General features: G+C 40.2%; 1 protein-coding gene across 3 annotated transcripts in view; it reads right to left on the reverse strand.

Annotated features, from left to right (window-relative positions):
- magi3b (membrane associated guanylate kinase, WW and PDZ domain containing 3b) overlaps window positions 1-24195 on the reverse strand; it is a 131423-nt gene that overhangs the window by 15176 nt on the left and 92052 nt on the right. For all 3 annotated transcript variants that reach the window (XM_086293286.1, XM_086293283.1, XM_086293284.1), the window contains exons 2-8: window positions 23692-23808; window positions 14088-14207; window positions 9614-9820; window positions 7311-7479; window positions 5439-5518; window positions 4578-4635; window positions 3309-3415 (exon numbers count right to left, since the gene is read on the reverse strand). In XM_086293286.1, the coding sequence (XP_086149412.1) occupies window positions 3309-3415; window positions 4578-4635; window positions 5439-5518; window positions 7311-7479; window positions 9614-9820; window positions 14088-14207; window positions 23692-23808 (858 nt within the window). The remainder of the gene's footprint in view (window positions 1-3308; window positions 3416-4577; window positions 4636-5438; window positions 5519-7310; window positions 7480-9613; window positions 9821-14087; window positions 14208-23691; window positions 23809-24195) is intronic.

Consider the following 24195-nt stretch of genomic DNA (forward strand, 5'->3'; position numbering starts at 1 on the left):
AAGACGTGGTTGTCGGAGTACTATTTCATTAAGAATTTGCAAATGTATTCAGCAACAAGCAAAGGATTTGGTGTTATTCTGATTTTTCGTATCGCCAACAAATCTAACAAATAGATCACAACGTGCAGTTTGTTGGTGGCACTAAATCTCAAAGCCTAATCACACTTGGTGAGGATGTACATTTTGTAAACTGTTCAAGATTAAATGGTTTCTTTTATAAAAAGCTGAAAAAGCTGCAGTATGACAGGTTAACAAATACATAATTTGTATAATGTTACATGCTTGTTTTGAAATAATGTGCTACCATTAGAAACTAAAAAACGTTGCAAAGCTCTTTGGGCTGTGTATATGTGAATAGTTTACCTGAAATGAACAGACATGGATATGAAGGTTTACAGCTGCATGCTGCGTTCTTCACTTGTATCTCTTAATATCTTTATGCAGCTTCTATACACACGATGACTGAACAGTCACATCTGATAGCTGTGTGCCCATCCCTATATCCAGTTTAAAAAAATGGCAAGAACTTTGTAAATTGGCTGAAAAGTAACAGATGCACTTTCCCCCACTCATTTCCTTCACTTTTATAAAGGCTAACTTTCAAGGGTGTGTGTGAGGAATACAAATGAAGGCGCTTTCATACTTTGAAACAGTTCAGCAGCCATAAACATTCGCTGCAGACATGAACGGCTGTGAGCGAGTGTAACTTATCACAGTCAGTGTGGACTCCAGATGTCCACACTGTTGCATGGATCAAGCAAAGCCCATTTGCATAATCACATTCAAATTGCTTGATAAACTCAACATGGGATGTTTTTTCGCCCCCCAACCCAGTGAGCGCTGATATACCCATTTGCCTGCACATTTGTGTGTGAAGAAATAGACCGAGGTAAAGGAGGGTGAAAGAGAGAGTAACCAAGGGAGGAAGTGAGTTTGATGTGTACAAGCCTGTACTTGTGTGGGAGAGTCCAAGGGAGGTCTCTGTGCCAATGTTTGTGGGCAGACTTTAAACACCAGAGGCAGACAAAACCATCATATCAACTGCATCAAACGGCCATGGTTTTTGAGTTCTTATGTGTGACTCAGTCTCACTGTAAATCTCCAGTGACATTATTCAGCATAGTTGAGGAAACAGCTTCTTTACTACATCCGCGAAGCAGCAGTAGAGCAACAGAAACGGCTGTTTGCAAGAGTGCAAGAGTGTACAAGTCATGAGTAGTCTTTATAAAGGAATGAGCCTACAAAGCCAGCAGCTGACTATCAGGGAAATGACCAAATTACTAGTTTAATCAAATAATATAGATAATGGATCAGAACAAAGCAAACAGGAACACATATAGCCATGTGTGTTTTTAGTGGTTAGCTGCAGTGACACATGATGCAAGAAAGAATTACACAACACAGTTCAACATACAAATAAACTAACTGCTTAAACTAGCAATGCAACTAAGAAAAATGATGTACTGTGAAAACATTACATTACTTACATTAATAATATTATTATGTGTTACAAGTACTCTGTAATTTTACATTTACATAAGCAAACAAGATAGGATCTCAATTAAGGCATATTTTGAAAGAAGGCACGTTATGGAGCAAAACTCACTGATATCTCAAAATTGACCTTTGCATAAAAAACACATTTTTGCCTGTGGTGTTTTTAAAAACAAAACAAAACACATTTGTACATAAACTATTAATATGCATTATTTCTGTATTCACAGAGTTCATTTCCTTCACATAGAACTCCCTCGGAATTGAACTTCTTGGAAAACAGAGTGTGGATTGTAGCCTGAGGTGTAACCGACAACTGATGATGCTTAGGTTTCATCATAGCAACTGTCTGACAGCTCACTAAGTTGTGTAATCAGTAATCAGGAGCTGGATGGTGGATTCCTCGGTCCCTATACACCTGAGCAGAGAGATGTCTGATTATACTTGGCCTCTCTGACGTGCTGTTACACCAGCTGTTGCCACATGCACCGTTAAAAGCCGGCCTCCTCCCCTACACTCCCTCTTTCACTCTCTGAATCTCTGCCAGCGCTATGCGCTTGTCTATTTCCACTACTGCAGTACTGTAATCTATTATACATATATTGCAATGAAAACATACTTAATTCATGATGTTTATTGCAGTTGAAAAATGTCAACTTGTCAACTTAAAGAACAGACCACAATTGGAGAGCTGACAAAAAAGTCTGTTACATGAGGAAACTGTGAAAGAAAGGGCTCATTCTTTTTTTCAGCTGACCTTGTAAAAAATGATCACGTTCTACTGCTTTCTGTTCCCACAAAGCACGTTTATCAAAGCGCACTGACAGAGGTAAAAAGGTCAGGCCTCTACACAGAGGATAGGCCAAAGTAATTAAATTACAATTATATTTTAGCTAATTAGCTGATGCCTGTGTCCAAAATGATTTACAGTGAGTGCAGAAATAGAATAAGCTACAATAAAGACTAAATTACTTCTGGTGCTCTTGAATAATCTCGCAGCATCATGAAATAATAGTAGTACATGGTTGAAAGAATATGTGATACAGACGCAACAGAGAGTCTGTCATTTTAGATGATTTCAGTGTAACTGCAGTTTCTTGATTTTTTTTTACATCTGTATTTTTATTATACACATTCTGAATATAATCAGTTATTTCTTATTATTTTTTTTGACATGCTAACATACACGTTATTGCAGATAATTGGTCCACCAGAATCACCCCTCGCAAACCCCTCCGTCCTTTTTGGTGAACTTGGTGCATATCATGTGATGAAAATTAAAAGTTGAACCCCAAATTTTTTCACACTCACTGCTAAATTGCGTCTTCTTCGTAGCTTCCTTCAGAACATTTGAGGGGACGTAAATCACCTCCAGTTCGACCCCAACCAACCACATGACATTTAACATTGGCAGGCGTTTTCCATTTTTCTTGGGTAGTTTGATGATCTTCACAAATTTATTCAGTGTGGCATTTTTTTTTCTAACTTCAGTAACATAATGCAGTTGCTTGATTTTAACGGGGTGCAATGGCAGTACAAATTAGAAAGCTCTCTGACATAATTACAGGTACACATGTAACTACATGTAGTATACACCCAAGTGTGGTGCCAAAACTCATGCAAGAGGCTGAACTATCCCATAATGTTTACAAAGCTCCCATATGTTACATTAGCAATCCAACATTTGCAAATTTTCACGCGTGCAAACTTGATCCTTTGTGCTCTTTATCACAGGCTTCTGCCGTTATGACACCATGGAAAATGTTTATAAACCCAGTGGAAGTTAAAGAGGGGGGTGCATTCTGCAATGTTACCTTGAGAAGGTGCTGCTGCGGCTTGCTGGATCGCTGCAGTCTCCTGGCTCAGCTTCTTCTTTGCCTCCAGGACAGGGTTCTCAAACTGGGTTTTCTGATTGATGTGGCTGTAACATAAAGAGGTTCAGGTTTGTGAGAAGAGACTTGGAATGCAAACACGCACACCCATAGACATGCTAATCTCTCACTTATTGAGCTTACTGCATCATTTTTCTGCAGTTAATTATGTATGCACCATCCTTTTAGAGGAAGTATAATTTTCTGATAGAGGGATGCTATAGTGGTGCCAGTAAACAAATTCACAAGCACAGCACACATACAGTACATTCTGACTTGCCTCCTCTTTATGTGGGGGAAAGTACCATTGCTTTTAGCCATTTAATATTATAGAAAATGAACCCCTGACTGCCTGTTCCCCTACAACAAGGTAAACAGCCTGTTGTCCCCCTGGCATACAAACAAGAGCCACTGCTTCATAGTGAGCTCATTTCAAGCTAAACACTAGCAGGTACAAGCTCCATCTATATGCCATTGACTCCCTGTCCAAACAGTGCAGGTCTCTCTCTCATGTCACTTCTACCTAGGAGCGTTTATATGCTTTCTGAGCAATAAAACAATGCGAGAATTCCCATTTTCTTTTCAACACAACAGATTGCTACCTCGTCTTCCAACCCCCACTCCACTTCTTCCATGCATTCTAGTTCAAAATCTCCCCATTTCTCTCTACTGCTGTTACAATGGCTGTGTTTCACAGATTTCCTGCCGGGATGTTGATGACAAATACACATTTAGCACACAGACAAATATACAAACAATATGCAATGACAAATACACAGACTCTATAAGCACACACAAACACTGACAGAATGCGATGAGAGAAAAATCTGTTTTGTGTTCATATACAGGTCACTGCAATGTTACCCGCAGAGTTTCATTTTGCCACCCACCGATAAACAATGTGAAAATCCTGATCAAAATCTTCAAGTGTTCTCCAGGTAAAGGCTTTCTCTCGGTATGTTGCATAATTCAGAATATTCTCACCCAAGATGTGCTACAACCATTTGTTTATTTTAGACAATATTACTTTACATTTTCCCACCGCTCAAGTACACAGAGCTCTGCAATATGCACTTGTGCACTGACCAAGCTGGTAAAATACGCTTGTGTGTTATGTGCATCTGAGACGAACAAGTATGACAAAGCAATTGGCACTGGTGGTGATGATGGCAACTGGAGTGATGGGAAATGAGATGCATCAGTATTACTTACTCAACATAGTATGTCCCATACTGTGGATCGTCAATTTCCTCCCAGCCATAAGGTAACTCTGCAAAAGGAAAAGAGTGTGCTATTGTGCTGTGGAGATGCAAATTGGGTGCTCACAAGATAACAGACCGATAGAAGGAAAGGGGAGAAGTATGCGCAATATTTTGCAGAGGTCCGGGAATCTATCTGGCATTATGGAACAGCGGTAGTTACCAGTGTATCTTTCCCCCCTGACTGGAATATTTAACATTGGAACGTATGTATGAAAATACTGCCATAATAATCTAGAAGACATATTCCCGTGGTTTTCAACAATCTGGCTGGAATAGCTGGTGAATGTTATGTCTTGACGAACATTATGAGGCATAAGAAAAGAAAAGACAGATGAGCTCTTAATGCACTGGAAGGAAGTGCACTGGAGTTGCTTTTCAGAAGAAACACACTCACTAGCTTTCCGTTTGCCTGTAAAAATCCATTAAAAACAAGCTGGAAGGGTCCCACTTTTTCAGCCGTGGCTGCTGTCTGTCTATGCTTGCACTTAAGCCCACATTATATCCTAAGGATAAAAAGGCACGTCTGAAAATCCTCAAAGTAGACTCCAGCTCTAGATTTTTGAAAAATTAGCTTTTAGCACTGCGATGCTTAAGGTTACTCTTAGGTGATGTGCCATTTCAAAGAGAAGTCAAACATTCATATTTCATCCTGGTTGGTTGCTTGATTCATTGTGAGAAAGGGTGAGAAGTGATGGCTCATGTAATGTAGGGCATATACAATGTAAGTATGCCCTTGTGTAAAAGCATGTGCAGTATTTAATGGAATGAGTGTACGCTTCAGAAAACCAGCTGAGCAAAGGAGTATACATACCGCCATCCTCGCACTTCTCAGGGGGCTTTGCCTTCTTTGCCAAGCGGGGGTCCAGCCACGTGGTTGTCTTGGTATTGTGACTGTAGAGTGCAAAAAAATAAAAGCCAGGAAATATCTTCAGTAAAGACCTCTGAAAACAAGGAAACCACTGCTGAAGCACAAGCAGCCAACAAAAAAGATGTATCACAGCAGGAAAAACGGCAGCCGTATTCTCCCGTGTAACATGCTCTTGTGCACAAGATTACTCAATTTATCAGCAAACATCTGATCCATTGCTTTATATTCAGCTGTCAGATTACAGTGTTTATGGTTAGGTGGCCTTTTCAGAGGGGAGAAAAAAAAACCATGTGATGTGAAACATGACAAACTCATTTATCCTCAAATGTGTTAAACAACTGGAGTGTGTAATCAGCAGGAAAATCACAATGGTCTTCTGATATCTTCAGAGACAAGTAGCTTAGAGCAAAATGCGAATAAAACACAAAGTCGTGAACACACACACTTGCGTTTACTGTACGTAAACCCACACACCTACAGACCCTAAGAGAAGGTCTGTTTTTTAGCTTTACTAAGTTGTCTTTTTAAACATCGGATACACTGTGAGGCCTAGAAATATTGCAAGTTTACTATTAAACTGAATTTTACTGTTAAGTTTACTGAATTTCCCAGAGGAATCTACCTGAGAGATTAATACAGTTCTATCTATCTATCCAAACAAAGGACAGTTGTGTACATTTTCTTCTTTTTAGTTGTTTTTATGCTGTTGTCAGGCTGTTATGGTTTAATTTTCCTGTGACAGGAAATGAGGTGTAGATCTCAGCTACACAACTCATCATCAGACAGAGGATCAAACCTAATATCGCTGCTGAAACTGACAGAAATATTTTTTGAACTTTTTGCAGACATACTTGTTCTTTTCTATTTATATGTATATTTATACCTATTTATCTCTATACTTATCTACCAATATCTCTGTTTCTACACTCATTTTATACGAGTGCTTGATGTTTGTTGTGTAGTTGCTGCTATGACAACTCAGTTTCCCTCTGGGATTAATAAAGTCTCTGATTCTCTGATGTGTCCTTCATTATGGATAAATGAGAAACAAGCAAACATAAAAAAAAAAAGTATGACAATTGATACACACACAACACTTTCATGTTACCATAACATTTAGCAGCATACCTCACTGTAGCTGTAAGATGCGATAATTTACATAAGCAACAACACTCCGGTTGTCAGTCGGCCCACATTTCAAACCTCATCATCCAGTTTACAGACTGCACCAGCTATCAGCAGATTAACCTGCAGCAGCATCTTCTTATGATTTCTCTTATTCAACAGCACCTCACAAAACAAGCAAAGCAATTTCCTAAAATAACTGATCACATATTAGCATTTGTTGGGACTACTTTCTTCTGTGTATTAGTTCCAACACACATTTGTTGTGCTAATGAGTATTGATGGCAGCAGGCAGGTGAAAGTGGCCCTGATATATTTGAACTTTTCACCAAGGTCAATATTTGTGACTTATTGATGTGGTTTTAATAGTTTTGGCCACAGGCAACACACAACAACTCTTGTGGGCTGAATCAGTTAATTGTTGTTATTTTAATTATATTTTGTTATAAATATTAAATAAATATTAAATAAACACTGTTTGAGAAGCATAGAATGACATAGCATATATGGCAACTTGTGGGTTAATGAGTAATAACTTACATTTGAGGATGCACTGCCTGATAATCCAGGACTGAGAGCATGTGTAATTATGTTTTATAAACTCTATAAAATTAACTAAAATAACTGCAATTTCTAATCAGCCCTGTATCAGACATTATCACTTTGAGCCACAGCTCACGTCTCACTTACTCTATGAAGTAGACCATGCCGGTCTCAGTATAAGCCATCTCCCAGTTGAAAGGCAGGGGCTCCAAGCTGTCGTCACGAGGAAGAGAGCTCCATGTGCGGAAGTCCATGGTGCTGCTGGACTGAGTGTAGCTGGGCACTGCTTTCCTCCAGTCTGCCCCCTCTTTGTGCTCTGGAGAGCGTTGGAGGATGGATATATTAAAAAGGGAATAAGACAGTGAAAGCAAGGCAGAGAGAGTAGAAGGTTCGCCTGCAGGAACACCTATGTCCTGTGTTCCTGCTTGCTGCAGGGAATTGGCGATTCCATGTCACACACAGGATTTGCATGTCTTCGCCAAAGGGCAGTTTTAGATTTGCCTGAGCAAACTGTGTGTGAGGAAAAGTCTGTGCCTATGTATGTGTATATTTCCTGTGGGTTGCAATCATACAGGCAGGGATTCACATCGAAAGGGCCAGTTGAACCCTGAGGCTTCTTCTCTTTGATAATACTTTATAACTGCACATAAAATATATTCTATTACATTTGTAGACACTCCCCTTTAATGAGAAACTGCTTGCCAATGAACACAAAACATACAACAAAGAGCACTCCATGCCTTCCTCAGAAGATTGTTATAAAGCACTGAAACATAACTGGTTTTCATCCTTTTCTTTTTATGTGGTGCTAACCCTCCTCACAATAGAGGATAATGCCAAAAGATGTTACGCAAATCACAATAAAAGCATATCTGGGGGGATGCATTTCCTAAAGATCATTCCACCAGAATTTTATATTGCCTATAAATTGCTAAAAGAAACAACTACAGAGCCCTTCAGCAGCATTCAAATTTTGGTTATTTACAGCTTCTAAAACACTTTCCTCTTTTGCCTCTCTGATCAAATACGCACACTTGAGCTTGATTTTTAAAGGAAGACAAAGTGCGGATGGCATGTTTGAAGATGCTTTATGTGCTCGAGCTATGTAGAGACTTGGAGAACCAGCCTGAGGGCAAAGCCTCATCAGTAAGGTTCACAGCAGGGTGAGGGCCCACTCGACGATACGAGTCAGATGGGTTATAGAAGGACTGTGGTTGATAAGGACAGCCTAAGCAACGATGGGGGAAGCTGCAGTGAAGAGTTCAGAGACTTAGAGCTCACATTTTCCATTAACCTCTTTTTTCATTCGACCATAACTCTCTCCATCTACGGTTGGTCTGAGACTTCTTTGCCACAGCTGTGGGCTGTAGCAGAGCAGTCATTTGTGACTGGTTGCTTTCCATAAAAAGAACTCCTGAATGTCTGGGCATTGTTTTGTGTTTGATTTCAATATGACAGAACAGTTGTGTAAACAGACTGGATTTCTGTGAATCCCTTGTACAGCTGAGCAAGCAGTGCTTGAGCTGAGACTGTCAAAACAATGTTTCATTGTGTAAAAAATATTTTCAGCTTGGACTGGCCTCAATCTTAACCCTAATTCTCTCCTACTAAAAAAAATGGATATGGTATGTAGCATGTAACCTATTTCTGCTACAGGTCTGCTCTCCTTGTAAGCATTAAGGACAGATTCACTCCTTAGAGAGCCCAGGAGTTGTTCTGATAGATCACATGCACAGTATCCTACTCTCCTAGATCAGAGTCTCTCAAGGTGACCTGGGAGTTTATTCAACGCTAATGGTAACAGGGCTGTCACATCACACGTTTAAAATAGAGTCCAAGATAACATTATTTCTATTATTTCTAGAAAGCGATATTACTGTGACCTAAAGTTCTTTACATGTCGGTTGGGTCCCTTCAAAACTAGAAACCCAAATCTATCCTCAGGAACCAAGTCAGACAGGGCACAGACTGAGTTCAATCTAAGTGTCATTATGTCAAAAATCTGGATTATATTTAACAATGAAATGAAAAATCCAATACCTGTTGAATGCTCTCTTTCTGGGCCTGTTTTTGCATTTGGATCAGGTCTCACTGTCCTCAGGTCCCTTTCTAAAAAAGACTTAACAGTAATTCTTGATGCTTTAGGGTTTTCTAGGGTCTTTTAGGGTCAAGTATTACTGAACTGAACTAAACACAGAACTGAAAACTGACTATTATTAAACAGTAAGAAATCGGAAGTAGAAATTTCTTCCCCTGAGCTTCTCATTAAGAAAAATAATATGCAATACCATTTGATCTAGGAGTACAATTTCAATCTTGACTGACAAATGAGATGCAAAATGACAAAATGAATTACGAAGACGACCAATCTGCACAGGAGAGCGTAGTGCCACATTATTTTCGTACACCTTTTTTGAAGCCTAACATTTTATGCTTTGACATTGACCTACCAGGCAAGCCATTGACCAGTGGTGGCCGCTCATCATCATCCTCCTCCTCAGGTACAGCGCTGTCCTTCCTGTCCATCTTACTGACTGAGGTTGTACGTTTCCTGGGGACCTCGCCACCAAAGTCCTCATCAAACAACACCTGATCCACCAGGTCAGGCTGCACCAGGTTGGGCTCTGCTGGAGGCTTTGGGGTTCCATAGTAGTTACCTTACAGAGGAAAGGAAAATGAAAAAAAGAAGTCATTTAAAATAATGTAACCAGAAATAGAAAAGCTTGAGTATATTTCAAAAAGACCAAAAGGAAAGAAAACTGTACTTGGCTGTGCCAGAAGACACAGACAGGCCCTCCACTATGCCACTATCACCACAATTTCTGTGATTTAAATCAAAAATGATTTCTCTAAATGTCACACACCAGCACTCAAGGTCAACCATTTACAAATTTCAGAGGTCTGATTCCTCTGCATATTTTTTCCGTCTCTTAACCGCCCGCTTTGTTTCCCCTTGATAACCGCACCACAGGGCTGTCATCACTCATGTTACATTAAAATCACTTCACTTGGAATTTGCCAGCAACTAATTACACTGATCATTGAATACAGCAATTATCTATCTCTCAGCTTGCTTTTTTTCCATAATGAAGAAAGACCTTGTGTTACGGATTATAAATATTCAGTGGGATAACAGCGCTCTGTAAAGAGACGCAGGAGAGAGTAAAACTTTGTTAAATTATTTTCTCATTTAGCTCATGGGGTGATCTATCTATGTATGGCTAGTGAGCAGTATGTGGAACTCAATTTAGGCATTGAATAAGTAATTATTCAACCTCCATTAGGATTACAAATAATGTGCATACTAATTTAAATCCCTGCCATTTATTATGATTATTTGTTTGTTAAATGCTGCTCTGTCAGATGTGTTTACGGAAAAATTATCAAATTAATTTTTTTGTAATCCATTAGTAAAGGCATATATTTACTTGCTACTTACAATAAGTGATCGTCAGATTGAGCCTACTCAGCGAAATCATCGTATATAATTAGATTAAATAAAGAATACAGAGAAATACCGCTGGGAAATGCAGATCTTTGGCTATTTAATTAGCCTCCATAAACTTGATCTTATTTTCATTTGGAGCCAGTTGCTTATGGGACCATTGTATTATGAACCTTTGATGTATTTAAGCGTGAACATGCAGGCATCACAAACAGTGTACTGTAAGAGCAGCATTTATCAACTCCAGATCTTTTTATAGCTCGCTACAAAGAGGGAAAACTGACAGCATCGTGCATGCCAGAAAGAACAGAGGGCTGTGAGGAAAATATCACAACCACTCCAGCAGCTTTACAGAGCGATACAGTAGCACCACATCAGCCTTCCTCATAAGTGAGCCCATCTTGAGCCAGGCCTCATCTCCTCGGGCATGCCAGCAACAGTACACGGCAAACAGGGTTAATGCAGCTATCTTTCTCAAAGCAGCAGGAAGGTTGAAAAGAAGACGAAGGCTGGATGAAAGCCTACCCTTCCCCTCTTCACATGTAACTTTACTGTTTACCAAGCGACAGCCATCCGCATTTGTCAAAGATGGCTTCATTAACAGGGGTGGCACAGCGATAGCGGGGAAAGATTGGGTCTGCTGGCTAATCCCCGCCTGTCTCCTGCCACACGCTGACATTTATCAGCCAGACGCTACCTCTGTGATTAATTACTTACTAACATGTATCTTGGCCCCTGATAAATGTGTGGCGCAGATATAGCGGTGTGTGAAAGCAGTGTATCAGCAGAGATTTGTGGCACTATTTGCCATTATAAATGGAGGGAAGCCTTATAAGCTGATAAAAAAAAGGAAGCTTGTCCGATGTTACTTGTGATCCTTGTGTCATGAGGTTGATGAGCAAGGATGAGTGAACCTGCTCCTTCCAAGTGTGTGCAAGTAATTTCATGGTGGTGGAATCAGCTACTGGTAATAAAAAAAAAAAGCTTCCAGTTGTGAAGGCCAATATAAGCTACACAAGGTTATGAGCACTCTTTCATCCTACCAAATGCACGGACAGACACATACACAGCAACAAATCCATCAGACCAAATCCACAAACAGTCAGCTTCAAAATCCAATTTAATGTTTGTTTTCACTTCTTGCAAAAATCTGACTTATTACCACAAAATATACCCTAAAACAACTGTATAGAAGTGGCTGACAAAAGATGAAAGAATTATGCTCGTAGCATATTAAAGTTCATCTATCAGGGAAAAAAAAGTCTTGTAAAGACCTATTTAGTTTTTAACTGCCTCCTCTGCTCAACTCTGAAAGTGTGACCCAACCTGGATCTCAGAGGCACAGAAATCAAGGAGGGACCAACCCCCCCAAAAAACTAACTGTGAATGCTTGGCACGGATGGCTTATATGTGTGCTTGCCAGATTACCTGGGACCACAACCAACATAGATTGTCCAGCTTGTATCCGACCAATTTTAGAGCAGCCTGGATGCACAGAAACAATCTTATCCTAGAGGGATATTACAAGTGTGTTGTGTCCTCATTTTTATCCAGTCTTTCTTGAGAGAAGAACAATCCCTGACAGCTTTGTGACAAATAAGTTAAGGAGACGCTGTTTAGGCTAAAAATATATGTACATTGCCTCCCATAAGCCATTTGCTTAGTGGAGGACAAATGTTTTTCTTGAGCCATTAAGATAATGGCCATTACATCAGGGAGTTCATTACAATTAACTAAGAATCCCATTAGCCAAGCAACTTGTGCACAGCTCAATTATTATGCACGACTACAGACTTAAGGTAATTCACGAGGTCCTCACAGAACTATGGAAGCCACCTGGCCTGTGACAGGACACAGGAACTTATTTTCCCCTTTCCAAAGAAAAAAATAGGCTGGGCTTCAAACACAACTAAATGCAGTAAATCACATTCCTTGATCCGATTACTTCCACCTTTGAGTAAACTGTGCTGCTTAGAGATCAACACTCCCTGCCACAGTAGCCGTGCATCGCTTGTGCTGACTGAGTTTAAGCAGACGCGCAGAGGAGGGGGCATCCACTATCAGAGTGTTCAGAGTGTTCCCTCTTAGGAGTAGTATACTGAAACCTTCCAACTTTTGAGAAGCTAATCCTCACATCTGCACATAGCCGACGCTGTCCTGCTTCCTCGGCAAAGGGGGTTTCCACTGGGAGACGAGGAGCTCAGTATGCCTGTCAACTACATCTCTTTCTCTATTATATTATATTCCTCGATTTGCTCCCCATTTCTCTCTTTCTGCAAACAGTCAAACTCTTTATAAAAGGTATAAATCCCACTTGACTTCAGCTCATAGATGAAGGACAGGTTTTGGGTGCCTTGGTAGCCCTGGAAACCTGATCTTCAAATTCTTAGATGATCTATTCCGACAGAAGGAAGGACAGGATTTGTTCTGTATTCAAGGATGTGGAATTGTGTGCTAACAATGTATGTGTGTCCATGTGTGTCTAATGCCAGATAAAGCTAACCAGAGCTGAGCACCAGCCACAAGCTTCAGTACGAGCAGTGAAAAGATCAAAAGATTTAATTATGGAGACAAGCTGAAAAGAGAAAAGGGTGAATGACCTGTTATCTGGGAAAACTCGGGCAACTCTTTTTATTTAAATATCTGTATCTTTTTCTAGTTGCAGAACACTTTATGTTTTAGTTGTTTAGGAGTAAGAACATCCAGTAACCTCCAGCAGTTTTGTTTAATAATTAATTTTGTAATGAAAATAAAAAGAAGACTGGAATTTTTTTTGTTTTTTTCCTCTACATGCTGTCAATTATAGTACTTAGAAAGGAAATTACAATCAGGAAAACTCAGTAATGTGTATTGAAAATGAAAAAGTAAGTTTTATTTTACTGACACATTTTATTTGTCTAACCAGAGTAAACTATCCTCTGATCACTGCAACATACATAACACAAGGCCTATAATTCACCCTTTAGCTCAAACACTTTGAATGCTTTGCTACAAAGAAGAAAAAACCCTTCCTGCCTATCACACCTGTCACTGACTGCTGACTATTTCAGGTCCTAAAGTGCCTGGAAAATGTAAAGTTTATTTAATCCTTGCTACAAAAAATTTGTTCTTATTTATACAATATTTCTATGTCTATTTAAATTTAAGGTCTGCAAGCGTCATACCTCATCGCCCTTTCTACACATAGAGAGGAGAAGCTGAATAGTGCAGTTTATATCAAGAGCTGCAAATACTGCTGCTACTCTGACTGTCACTTCTAACAAGTCTTTAATCGTGTTTCACTGATCAATACATTTTGTCCCGCTCGTCACATTTCACTAAGGCAGGCTATAAGTCATAATGACTGTGAATAGCAAGCTTACACTCACTCTATTATAGAGAGCTGTCAGTGTGAATCATATTCTCTGACTAAATGCACACCGCCGAAGACATGCACACAGAAAGGTTTCTCATATTCTTAATGCCACCGTGATGCCTACCATCATAGGTTCCACTCTCTAGCAGAAGTCCACTCTCCTCCAGGATCCTAAAGTCTCCAACACTGATGAAATTGTAGTCCACGCCTGGCACCTCCCCCTCTCGAGGAAGCCGTGTTGTGCCTGCAAAGAAAAACACACAAGCATACAAGTCAACACAAGTATAGATAAAGCAGTAATGTAGAATATGTTTCAGTTGAGACAGAAACTGAGATTAAGATATTTTCTCGGCTAACAGGTTCTGAACTGAATTGACCAGTCAAAATAAAAACAACTCTCTACTCTCTGTTCTTGATTTCAAAGATACAAAAGATGCAGTTTTTGTGCGTTTTTTTCTTTTTATCTGTACAGGACTGCAGTACATATTTGATAAGAGCAGATATCTCTTTTTGGAATGAAAATCCAAAGAGACCTTGGTACCATCTTGTGAAAGATGGATAATTGATGAAGGCCTGTAGAGCACTGAGGGCTTAATTCATTTAATCCTCCGTGAGTAACTGCAGCCTCTGCTAACAAGTTCTTATTGGAAGCTTCTTGGCACATATACTGGCTACAGCTGAAATGCAGAAATCAGTAGAGCAAATTAGAGATGTGAATTATGATGGAAGCAATGGGATTTGTAGCCCCCTGGTGTGGGTTAAGTTCACTCAGTGCCACAGAGGGCAACGCGAATGCAAATGACACAAGGCAATTCTGAGTGCATATTTTGCCCCTGTGGGGAAGCCACAGTCTACTTCAGTACTGATGGGAATTTTTTTCTTCGAGGATGATTATCTGCAAGGCAAAAAAATGGACACCAAATGATTACATTAGCATGGGGATTATGTAAACTGTATTCCATGAATAAGTAAGTGGGAATGTGCTACAATTGCACTCAAGGCTAATTAGGTGGTGTGTCACCAAACTTGTAAACTCCACTGAAATAACCACAAGAGTTGAAGGTAGGACAGCAGTAATTGGTAGCATGAGAGGCAAAACAAAGCAGACACACAGCCACCAGTCATCAATCCTGCATTTCATGGACATTTCTCTCACCTAAATGAATGTCAGTCATGCTTCTGGAGCAGATACTTCCTAGTTAATCCTTTCTAGGGTCATGGGAAGGGCAGAGGGTTGAGGATAAGAGGGAGATGAAGAAACAACCCTGCAGATTACCAGTCTCTAGGGGGCTTGCATAAAACAGTCCTTTATATTCAGAAAATCATTCAATCTGAAATTTTAAATAAGCCCGATTTCAGTGTAAGAGGAAACCAGAGCAAATCGAGTAGCCCTGCAGCAGAAAAGGGAGATGAGGGAAACACAGAAACGATACTACACAGACCTACAACACAGAAAAAAGTTTAGTAAGTGAATATGCTCTCACAATGCCAAGCAAGAGCACTTCTACCACTTCTGAATTCAGCAACAGCAACGCACAGTATCAGCAAGAAAGTAACATAAGTATTTTGAATTAAATACAAATATACCCTAAGTGTGCCGTTGATCTGTTCAGCAACAGTATACATGTGTTGCATTAAAATAAACTGCATTTAGGCATTACAACAACTATAGTGGAATGTTACTGAAATATACTGCAGCATCTCCAGAGTATTTTTTTGGCACTTGTAGAGTCTGTGCTAATTAGAAGTGAAAAGGGTCTGTAGATCGTGGTGGCCAAATAGCCTATTAAGTAACTTTATGTTGCCATTTCCTTTTGTTTTTCCACTCATATTTTCTCCCTAATTGGACTGTGACAGCTTCACTGCACAGTGCAGGAGCAAAATCACAGTTTGGGGAGAAAAAAACCAAAACACAGACGCTTGCTTCTACAGTCTGCCGTGATACCACAGTTTGTGTTACCAAAAGCAGTTGACACTGCATTGTGTGTGTGAATGCCAACCTCTGCTGCTTCTCATTACCAACTTGTCTGCCTGCGGCGCTGGCTTTGGTCCCTCGAAAATGTCCCCTGTAGCCCAATTACTTGAGTCACAGTTGTACCTGCCAAGAATCTCCCTAAGCCATCATGCTGGATGCCACACCAATATATACCATAAACCTGCTATTGTGAATCAGTTGTGCCAATATAATAAGGGCTCGCTCATGTTTTGAGGGTGCAGATGAATGAAAGTGGCAAATCCAAACAGAACTTTGCAGCATCTTGCCATATTTTTCTTTTGAACACAAGGGTTGGAGACTGCTAAACTAACGGCAGGAAGCCCCCCCCCCCCCCTCCAAAAAAGATACTATAATGAAAAAGGTTAAGTGGATATACTGCAGTTAATTGCCCAGCAATACACAGCAGGAATGTATTTGGATCATGGCACATAGCAGAGGGGAGAGTCTCCTCTATTCAAATTCGGGCTGTACCGAGTGACATTTTCTCAGGCTCTGGAGCTTCAGTGGGAATCAACAGCAAGTAATAAAAGATTCAGGACATGTGTCTCCTGGTTTAATTAAAGGCAACAATTGTACAACTGTAATCTGACAAAATCACTAGACACACAAGAAAAAGGCAACAGTAGTGCCGTGACTTCTAAAGTCAAAATGACACCAGTTTTTGGGGTTACATAAAGTTTAAAAAGTACAAAAAAAAATGGCATCATGGTCTCTGAAGCACCCTTCAGTTTTTACTTGATTATTTTTCCTTGTTGTCTTGTTTTTTGTTAGCTCCTGTTTTATTTTAGTTGTGGATCTCTGGTATTTCTTTTTTGTTTTTCCCTCATTTGCTGTAGCCTGCCCTGCCCTCATTAATTTCACTGTGATTGTTTTCACCTGCATCCAGTCAGCCCTGTGTGCGTATGCAGTTTAATCTGTTCCCCTGTAAATTTGTCTATTTACCTTCAGTTTGACCTTCTTGTACTCACATATTTCAAAAGCTTTTCTGGGTTCTAGTTTTGTTTTTATCAGCCCTGTGGAGTCATTAAAGCTCACCTTTTGTTAGTTAGACCTATTTATTCATTTCAATTTTGTAACCTGAGGTCAAGAAAATGTTTCAACACCATCTGCTGCATGTGCTTTGGATGGTGCTAGAGGTATTGTAAACAATAGTAAGGGAGCTGCTTGTCTGGTCAAACTATATAAATAAAGCTTATAATTAGGGCTGAATCAGATGACCCAGAACCTTCACTTTCTTATGCTGCAATAGGCCTAGGTTCCTGGTGGCTTCCCATGATACACTGACTGTTTCTTCCTTATTCAGGTTTGTGTTTATACACCACTTTACTTTTAATCATTAGGTTCTGTCTCTCTTCCACAGTATGTCTCTTGCTCTGCCTCCCTCCCCACCCCACCAGCAGATGGCCGCCCCTCATTGAGCCTGGTTCTGCTGGAAGTTTCTTCCTCTTAAAAGGGAGTTTTTCCTTTCCACTGTTGCCGAGTGCTTTCATACAGTGGATCGTCTTGTTTGATTGTTGGGGTTTTCTCTGTATTATTGTAGGGTTTTTACCATACAATATGAAGTGCATTGAAGGGTTTTGTTGTGCATACAAATGGTGCAAAATGCAGCTGCTCACATTTGAACAAGTACTTGGAAATTTGAGCACATTACCCCTATATTGAGATCTCTTCATTGACTACCATGTCAGGTTTGAGCAGATTTTAAGGTCCTGCTGCTCACCTACAAGGCTTTAAATGGACTGGCACCTTCATACCTCTCCGACCTTTTACACCTTTATGTTCCATCTCGTGCTCTACGATCTCAGGACTCTGGCCTTCTAAAGGTTCCTAGAGCCAGAAAAAAAGACAATTGGAGAGCGTGCTTTTTCTTTTCGTGCCCCATTTTTGTGGAACCTCCTCCTTCAAGATATTAGGCAGGCATGCTCTGTGGAGGTTTTTAAAACTAAGTTGAAGACACATTTGTTTACCCTATCCTACATGTCTTAATTCTTTACCTTCTTTTTAAAAAAAAAAAATTCTTACTGTTTTTAACTTGTATTGTGTTTTCTACTTGTATCGCTATGTATCGCTTTTATTTATTTATCTTTTTAGTTTCAAATAGCTGTACAGGACTTTGTTTAAAAGCGCTTTATAAATAAAGTTATTATTATTATCGAAGGGTTTTGTTGTGATTTAAATAAATAAAATTTAAAAAAATTTAAATCACACCAAGCATCTCTGAAATCTCTGAAAAAGTAAATTCAGAGATGTGCCCTGGGTAGGGACTAGGGAGATCTATGTCATGTGCTTTTGGCACAGCATTGCTTGTTCAAAAGGTTCCTAGATCTGCAGCTACATGTCTTTTTGAAAAAATAAAAAGCTACTTAGTATTGTGACAAAGTCACTGAGCAGGCAAAGATGAGGTGACCTGAAGAGTGATGATCCCTGCCTGGAGTAAGAGACAGATGAGACAGGTAAGTCCGGTGCCCAAGCTTAGATGGTTTACATTTACACTAAATTCTGACCCCCAAAAATAAAAACCAAATATCTGAAGCTTTTATCTTTAAAACTGCTGGTTGATTACAAACCTGACAATGACAACAAGTCACATGCATACACTCCATTTATAATACAAACTAAACTTCACTTCACTGGCATTGTTAGGCAGATTTGTCCTTGGTACAAAGCCAGTTTCCTGTCACTATGACGGACAAGCTGCTGGCTTTAGCGTTGCATTTAACATTCAGGATGGTGTCAACGCTCTCATAAAACTCTTATTAGAAATTGAATGACCATTTCCTAAAATGTCAAACTATTCTTTTTATTTTATGGTTATGAGTAGTGGTTCAGAGCTGTGTGCCTGTCTATCTTGGTTAGAAAAAAAAACTGTCACCTTAGTCTTCCAAGGTCTAACTGCTGAGACCTATTTTCTGAACCGTCCGGACTCGAGGTTGCCACAATGGGAACTTCAGAGGTAGTCAGTCAGAAGTGGCAGGCCATAAATTTAACATGTTGAGTTCGTGCACAGTTTTATGATAGTACTTCAAACAAGGGTGGCTTAGGGCTTTGATGTTGAAATTGAAAGAAAGAAAGAACAGGGAAAGCAAAAGGGATCATCACAAATCCAAACTCTGTTGGTATTTCTGCAGAAAAAATCGCCTTTGAGAAAATATACTTTGGCAAACTCTGTCACTTAGCTATCTGCTGATGTCTTTTTGTAAAACAGACTACCCTATATTGCCATATAAAAAGTAAATGCATAACAGCTCCTTTATCTACCTTCTACCAGTATTGATTTAATGGGAAATTGTGAAAATCAGTTGATGAGGAGAACAGGGAGGCAGAGCACAAGGAATGAGCTGTCGCCACATTTAGCATGCAGAGAGCAAGGTCAGAATGCTTTTCTCATTTCTCTAATTTGTGGCTCCGTGTCTTGTCTATCCTCCATCCTTCTGCCTGTGACCCGGAAATCAATCTCAGTATGCCACGTTGAAGGATGTCTCATTTCTTTAAATGCACTTGTAGAAGAGAGGAAAGAGGAGGTTTGTCAGAGGAGATGTAATTGACGATGGGCAGGTGTGTCCTTTGTCGAAGTGTTTTTTTTTACCTCCAGTGTATAAAAGAGATATGACTCACAGCTTGAATATATATATAAAAAAAAAAACATGAGAGATGGACTGTTTAAATAACTGTTTTGTCAGTTATTTAAGATCAAGCTTTCTACCCTTCACCGTTTGTGCGTGACTAAAAAAGGTACGTATGTTGTGTAAAACATACACTGAACAAAAATATAAACGCAACACTTTTGTTTTTGCTCCCATTCCCCATGGGATGGACGTAGAGACCTAAAATTCATTCCAGATACACAATATAACCATCCCTCCCAAACAGTGGTCACAAATCAGTCCAAATGTGTGGTAGTGGGCACATCTGCTATATTGAGATAATCCATCCCACCTCACAGGTGTGCCACATCAGGATGCTGATCTGACATCAAGAGTAGTGCACAGGTGTACCTCAGACTGCCCACAACAAAAGGCCAACCGGACTTGTCTCAACTCCTCTCTCCTCATAACCTTTCCTTGCCTCCTCTACTCACATCTCTGGTGGGAGGACCTAAGACACAAGGAGAGGAAGCAAGGAAGATGAGCAATCTGGGAAATGAGAAAATGGAGGGATAGTCCAGCAGCATTTGTACATGACACGTTGATCCATCCCTGCATTCCTGTCTGTGCATGTACCTGCACTAGTGCAGTGTGTGTGTGTGTGTGTGTGTGTGTGTGTGTGTGTGTGTGTGTGTGTGTGTGTGTGTGTGTGTGAGTGAGAGAGAGAGAGAGAGAGAGAGAGAGAGACGGAGAGTTTGTTTGGCATAAAGCTCTTTCTCCCCATCTCTGATCTTGGTGGGGAGTCAAGGGACCGCTTGTGACCCTGAGCATTCTGTCCTCTTAGAAAACCCTCCTCTTTTTGTTCTCTTCAGAGCACTTGAGAGCCTCCTCCAGCGTTTTTGTAAAGTCCAAATGAGATGGAGCCCGTCCCAAGACCCTGTCAAGGAGGCTCGGGGATTTACCACACACAAACAGCAGAGACTGTGCTCGCGTGTTGTCTCTGTTCCCCCCCTTTTCCTCCATTACAGACCACTCTTCATCGCCTGTCCTCTTCTTTCTGTCTCTTAAAAAATTTGTTTTGTGTTTCATAACTGGCCTAAAAGTAATGCTTGCATTATGAACCTAAAATCTAAAGCTCAGTAGAATTGACCTTATGGTGTTAGTAGGCTGCACAAACAGAATGGCACAGATCAGCTGTAGTTGTGTTAGCGTAGTGCAGTGTGGTGGTAGTTAACTAAAGTGGACCACTGGCATGGTGACACAAACCAACCGCTAATCCGCCTGCTGTCAGCATGATTGTCACACATGGCTCTCAAATGTGCTTGTTTATCATCAGCTCGTCATGTTCAACACATTCAGCGAATTGTTATGTGTCCTCATTTATAATGCCATAGTGTTACTTATAGGGTAGGAGTACTCACTGCACAACTTTTCACTTTTCTGTGCCAAATATATGACCAGCTGAATCCATGCTGAAGAGTTGCAGGGTGAAATTGCAAGAGCAAAATAACTGCAAAACACAGCAGGGGAGCAGAAGATAGACTATTGCTAAAAAAAAAAGCCATTCACACTACTCAACAAAGCAGCTTGTGTTGCTGTTGCACTGCACTATTGTCTGGTATGGTTGATACCAGTGTGGTCACTCTGTATACAGTGAGTAAATACTGAATTGGTGCTGTAAAACCAACCAGTTATTCAATATTGTAATGCTATTCTGGATACATGGAGGATAATATGTGCTACAGTATGCTACTGTAACTGATTCTGGAACAGGTAAAATGTTTTTATGCACCTGACATTGGAATGCCAACACTAGGTTATATACACTGGAGCATTTCAAGGTTATAAACTGCAAAAACGGATCTTTTTTTGTTTGTTTTAAATTATTAGTTGTGGTTCAAATGTTTTTGCTTTTATACATTCAAACCACAATCTAAATAAAGCTGAAAGGAGAGCCAAGGGTAATTGAAACAGAAAAAGAGTAAAAGTGAAACAGAGAGGGTGAAGGATGGGAGACCGAGAGCGAGGGAGTGAATGATGGAGGTGCCGTCACTGTGCAAGTCCCGGACTCTTGCTCATTAAGACAGTAATTCAAGCAGGGGATTAGAGAGTCAGACTCATGCACCGAACCCACTGGCTGCGGATGATGAATGGTGGTCAAAGCCTGTAATATCTCACTGACCGCCGCCGCGGTACATGAAAATATACAACGTCGTGTTTGAACAGGTAGTTAATACTGGGGGTGTGTGGATGGGTGACAGAAAAGAGTCCAAGCATGTTATGTTGTGTGTGTGTGTGTGTGTGTGTGTGTGTGTGTGTGTGTGTGTGTGCAGAGAAGAGCAGGTGAGAGTGACAGGTAGCAGTGCTGGGGGGGAAATTACTGGAATGAGTTGTGTAAAGCTCTTTAATAAACTTCTGTCCATCGAGTGTAACTGACCCAAGATTCTACCAGTGCAGCCAGGTTTTGAGAAGAAAAATTCACAAAGTTCACAAAATGACTGACAGGTATATGAGAGGAATAAACACAAAGAAAAACATAGAAAGACTCAGAAACTGAGTGAGGCGAGGGATGGAAGAAGGATCGTCCTTAAGTAAAATATATATTAAAGGTAAGCAGCTTACTCTCTGAAAATTTTCACACTTGCGCTGCATGACCCCTCTGAACAAAGCAGAGCAACTTCCAGCCCTGAGGGGCGCGAGTGCTGAGATGCTGCGTGTTTGTGACAGGGCTGTGCCTAAGAGTCTGTCATCGCCTCAGCAGAAGTCCCTCTGCACGTGACTTAAACCTTGACTACACCCAATTACGGCATTTCTCTGAGCAGAGTCAGTGTTCAGCATGACGTGGTAAATATTTAGGCCAATATATCTGTGCAAACATTACGTCAGACTTACAGACACCGTGTCAGAGTCACGTCTCCCGTCGATGCAGTTTCACTTCAGCACATCATCTGGTGCCTTAAAATTCTGTGCAGTTTCTCCTTGTGCGTCATTCGACATCAGTGTTTCACCGTTTTACAATAAATTTAATACAAATTTAATACAAATTTTCTAAATGGAAATCTGTTTTTAAATTACAGTAGCAATGCAGACAGATACAGCACAAAAAAAATCCTTTTAAGAAAAGAAATAAAATTGCATTTCTAATTTTAGAGGCGTTCCCATCATTGTGGCAAACAGCCTGCATTTATGCAACCCACACAACCCTTAATCGGGATATTAATTTGCACCTTTGCTGTGCTAACAGCCTCATCTCTAATTTTGGTAATTTCCATGCTTTCATTTAACAAAAACGGCGAACATTCAAGCTTATAAAACCTTTTGAATTATCTAAAAAAAGGTTAGAAAATGCAGAGGCGTCAGGCTGCAAATGTGTTCTTCTTTTTCTTAGCTCCTGGAAAGTGACATTTTACCAATGAAAGGTTTCTGTCTGCACGGTAAAAGTGAATTTTACTCGACTAACCCAGTCCAAATCCTGAAGACATTATGAAACATTTCCACTGTTTGGAATTACAGGGATTGTATGTTTTTGGAATATATTAATTTGTAATGAAATGACTAATATTGCTTATAAATATTTTTCCGTTTTTCCACTCAAAATTACTATTACCCAAAAACCCATTCACTGTCCACAGTACCAACCTTTTTATTTACCACTCAATTACTGATTACAGCAAGAATAATAGCTGGTGACGGCCCCGCTGAGTAGAATGTCAGCAAGGAAAAGCAGAGAAGGGGAGGGAAAAAGCAGGAATATTTATGGAAAGAATACGACTTTGATCATTATGATGATACGGCACAGAAGTAAATAAGTTACACGGGGGTTACAGAGATGTCCTTGGCCGGGTTGCTATGGTGACACTGAAATGTGTGTTTTGTAGTGTGTGTGACAGAGAGCTGTGAGTGACTGACAGTGCAGGAGCAGACAGGGTACATATGTGTTTGAGTGCGGTGTGCGTATTCAGGCTTGCGTAATAAAATCAGAACAGGCCTGCTGCTTTTCAGTGCAATATGTTTCCAGCTGTCAGATGCATACAGAACGGCCTCATTGTTCCCATAGGGTGCTTCAGACAAAAGTGCACATGTGCTGAAAATAGGGTAGACTGTACATTCAAACCATGTATAGTGAATGCCATCAATGGTGTACTTACAGGGGATGGTGCGTAGGTAGAGGTTGTCCCGTATAATCTGTTGGAGCTTGTGGTCCAGCGAGCCCTTCTGAAACTGCAGACTGAGGTAGTGGCGCAGGTCCGTGTTCAATACTTTTCCTGCATCAACAGAAGCAGAGGCAAGGAAGGTCAATAAAAACATGTTGGTAGTCTCTCAGAAGAGTTTATGCCTAAAAGGAAATCCATCCAAGTGGCATGTACCCTCACAAAGTAATCAATACAACAAAATGAGATTAAACTGTTTTTCTTGACAAAACTGTAACCCTTTCATGCCTCAACGTAATATTTACGTTTGTTTCTCAGGGAATAAACTGTGTTCTGTGTAATTATTTGATGCAAACTGTGCTAACAAAGAGAAACATGAAATGGAGACGACTTAATAAAGACATGGGTTTTATTTTTAGAACATCATACAAGTTAAAATCAAGGTATAAGAAAAACACTGTCATGAAAGCATGAAGAGCTTAACAGACAACATGGTTTGAC

This window comes from Aulonocara sp. 'chitande type north' Nkhata Bay, linkage group LG5 (genome assembly GCF_057382095.1).
Source record: "Aulonocara sp. 'chitande type north' Nkhata Bay isolate Kocher_YH1m ecotype deep benthic linkage group LG5, A_spYH_male_GT1.1, whole genome shotgun sequence".
In the NCBI taxonomy this organism is placed as follows: domain Eukaryota; kingdom Metazoa; phylum Chordata; class Actinopteri; order Cichliformes; family Cichlidae; genus Aulonocara; species Aulonocara sp. 'chitande type north' Nkhata Bay.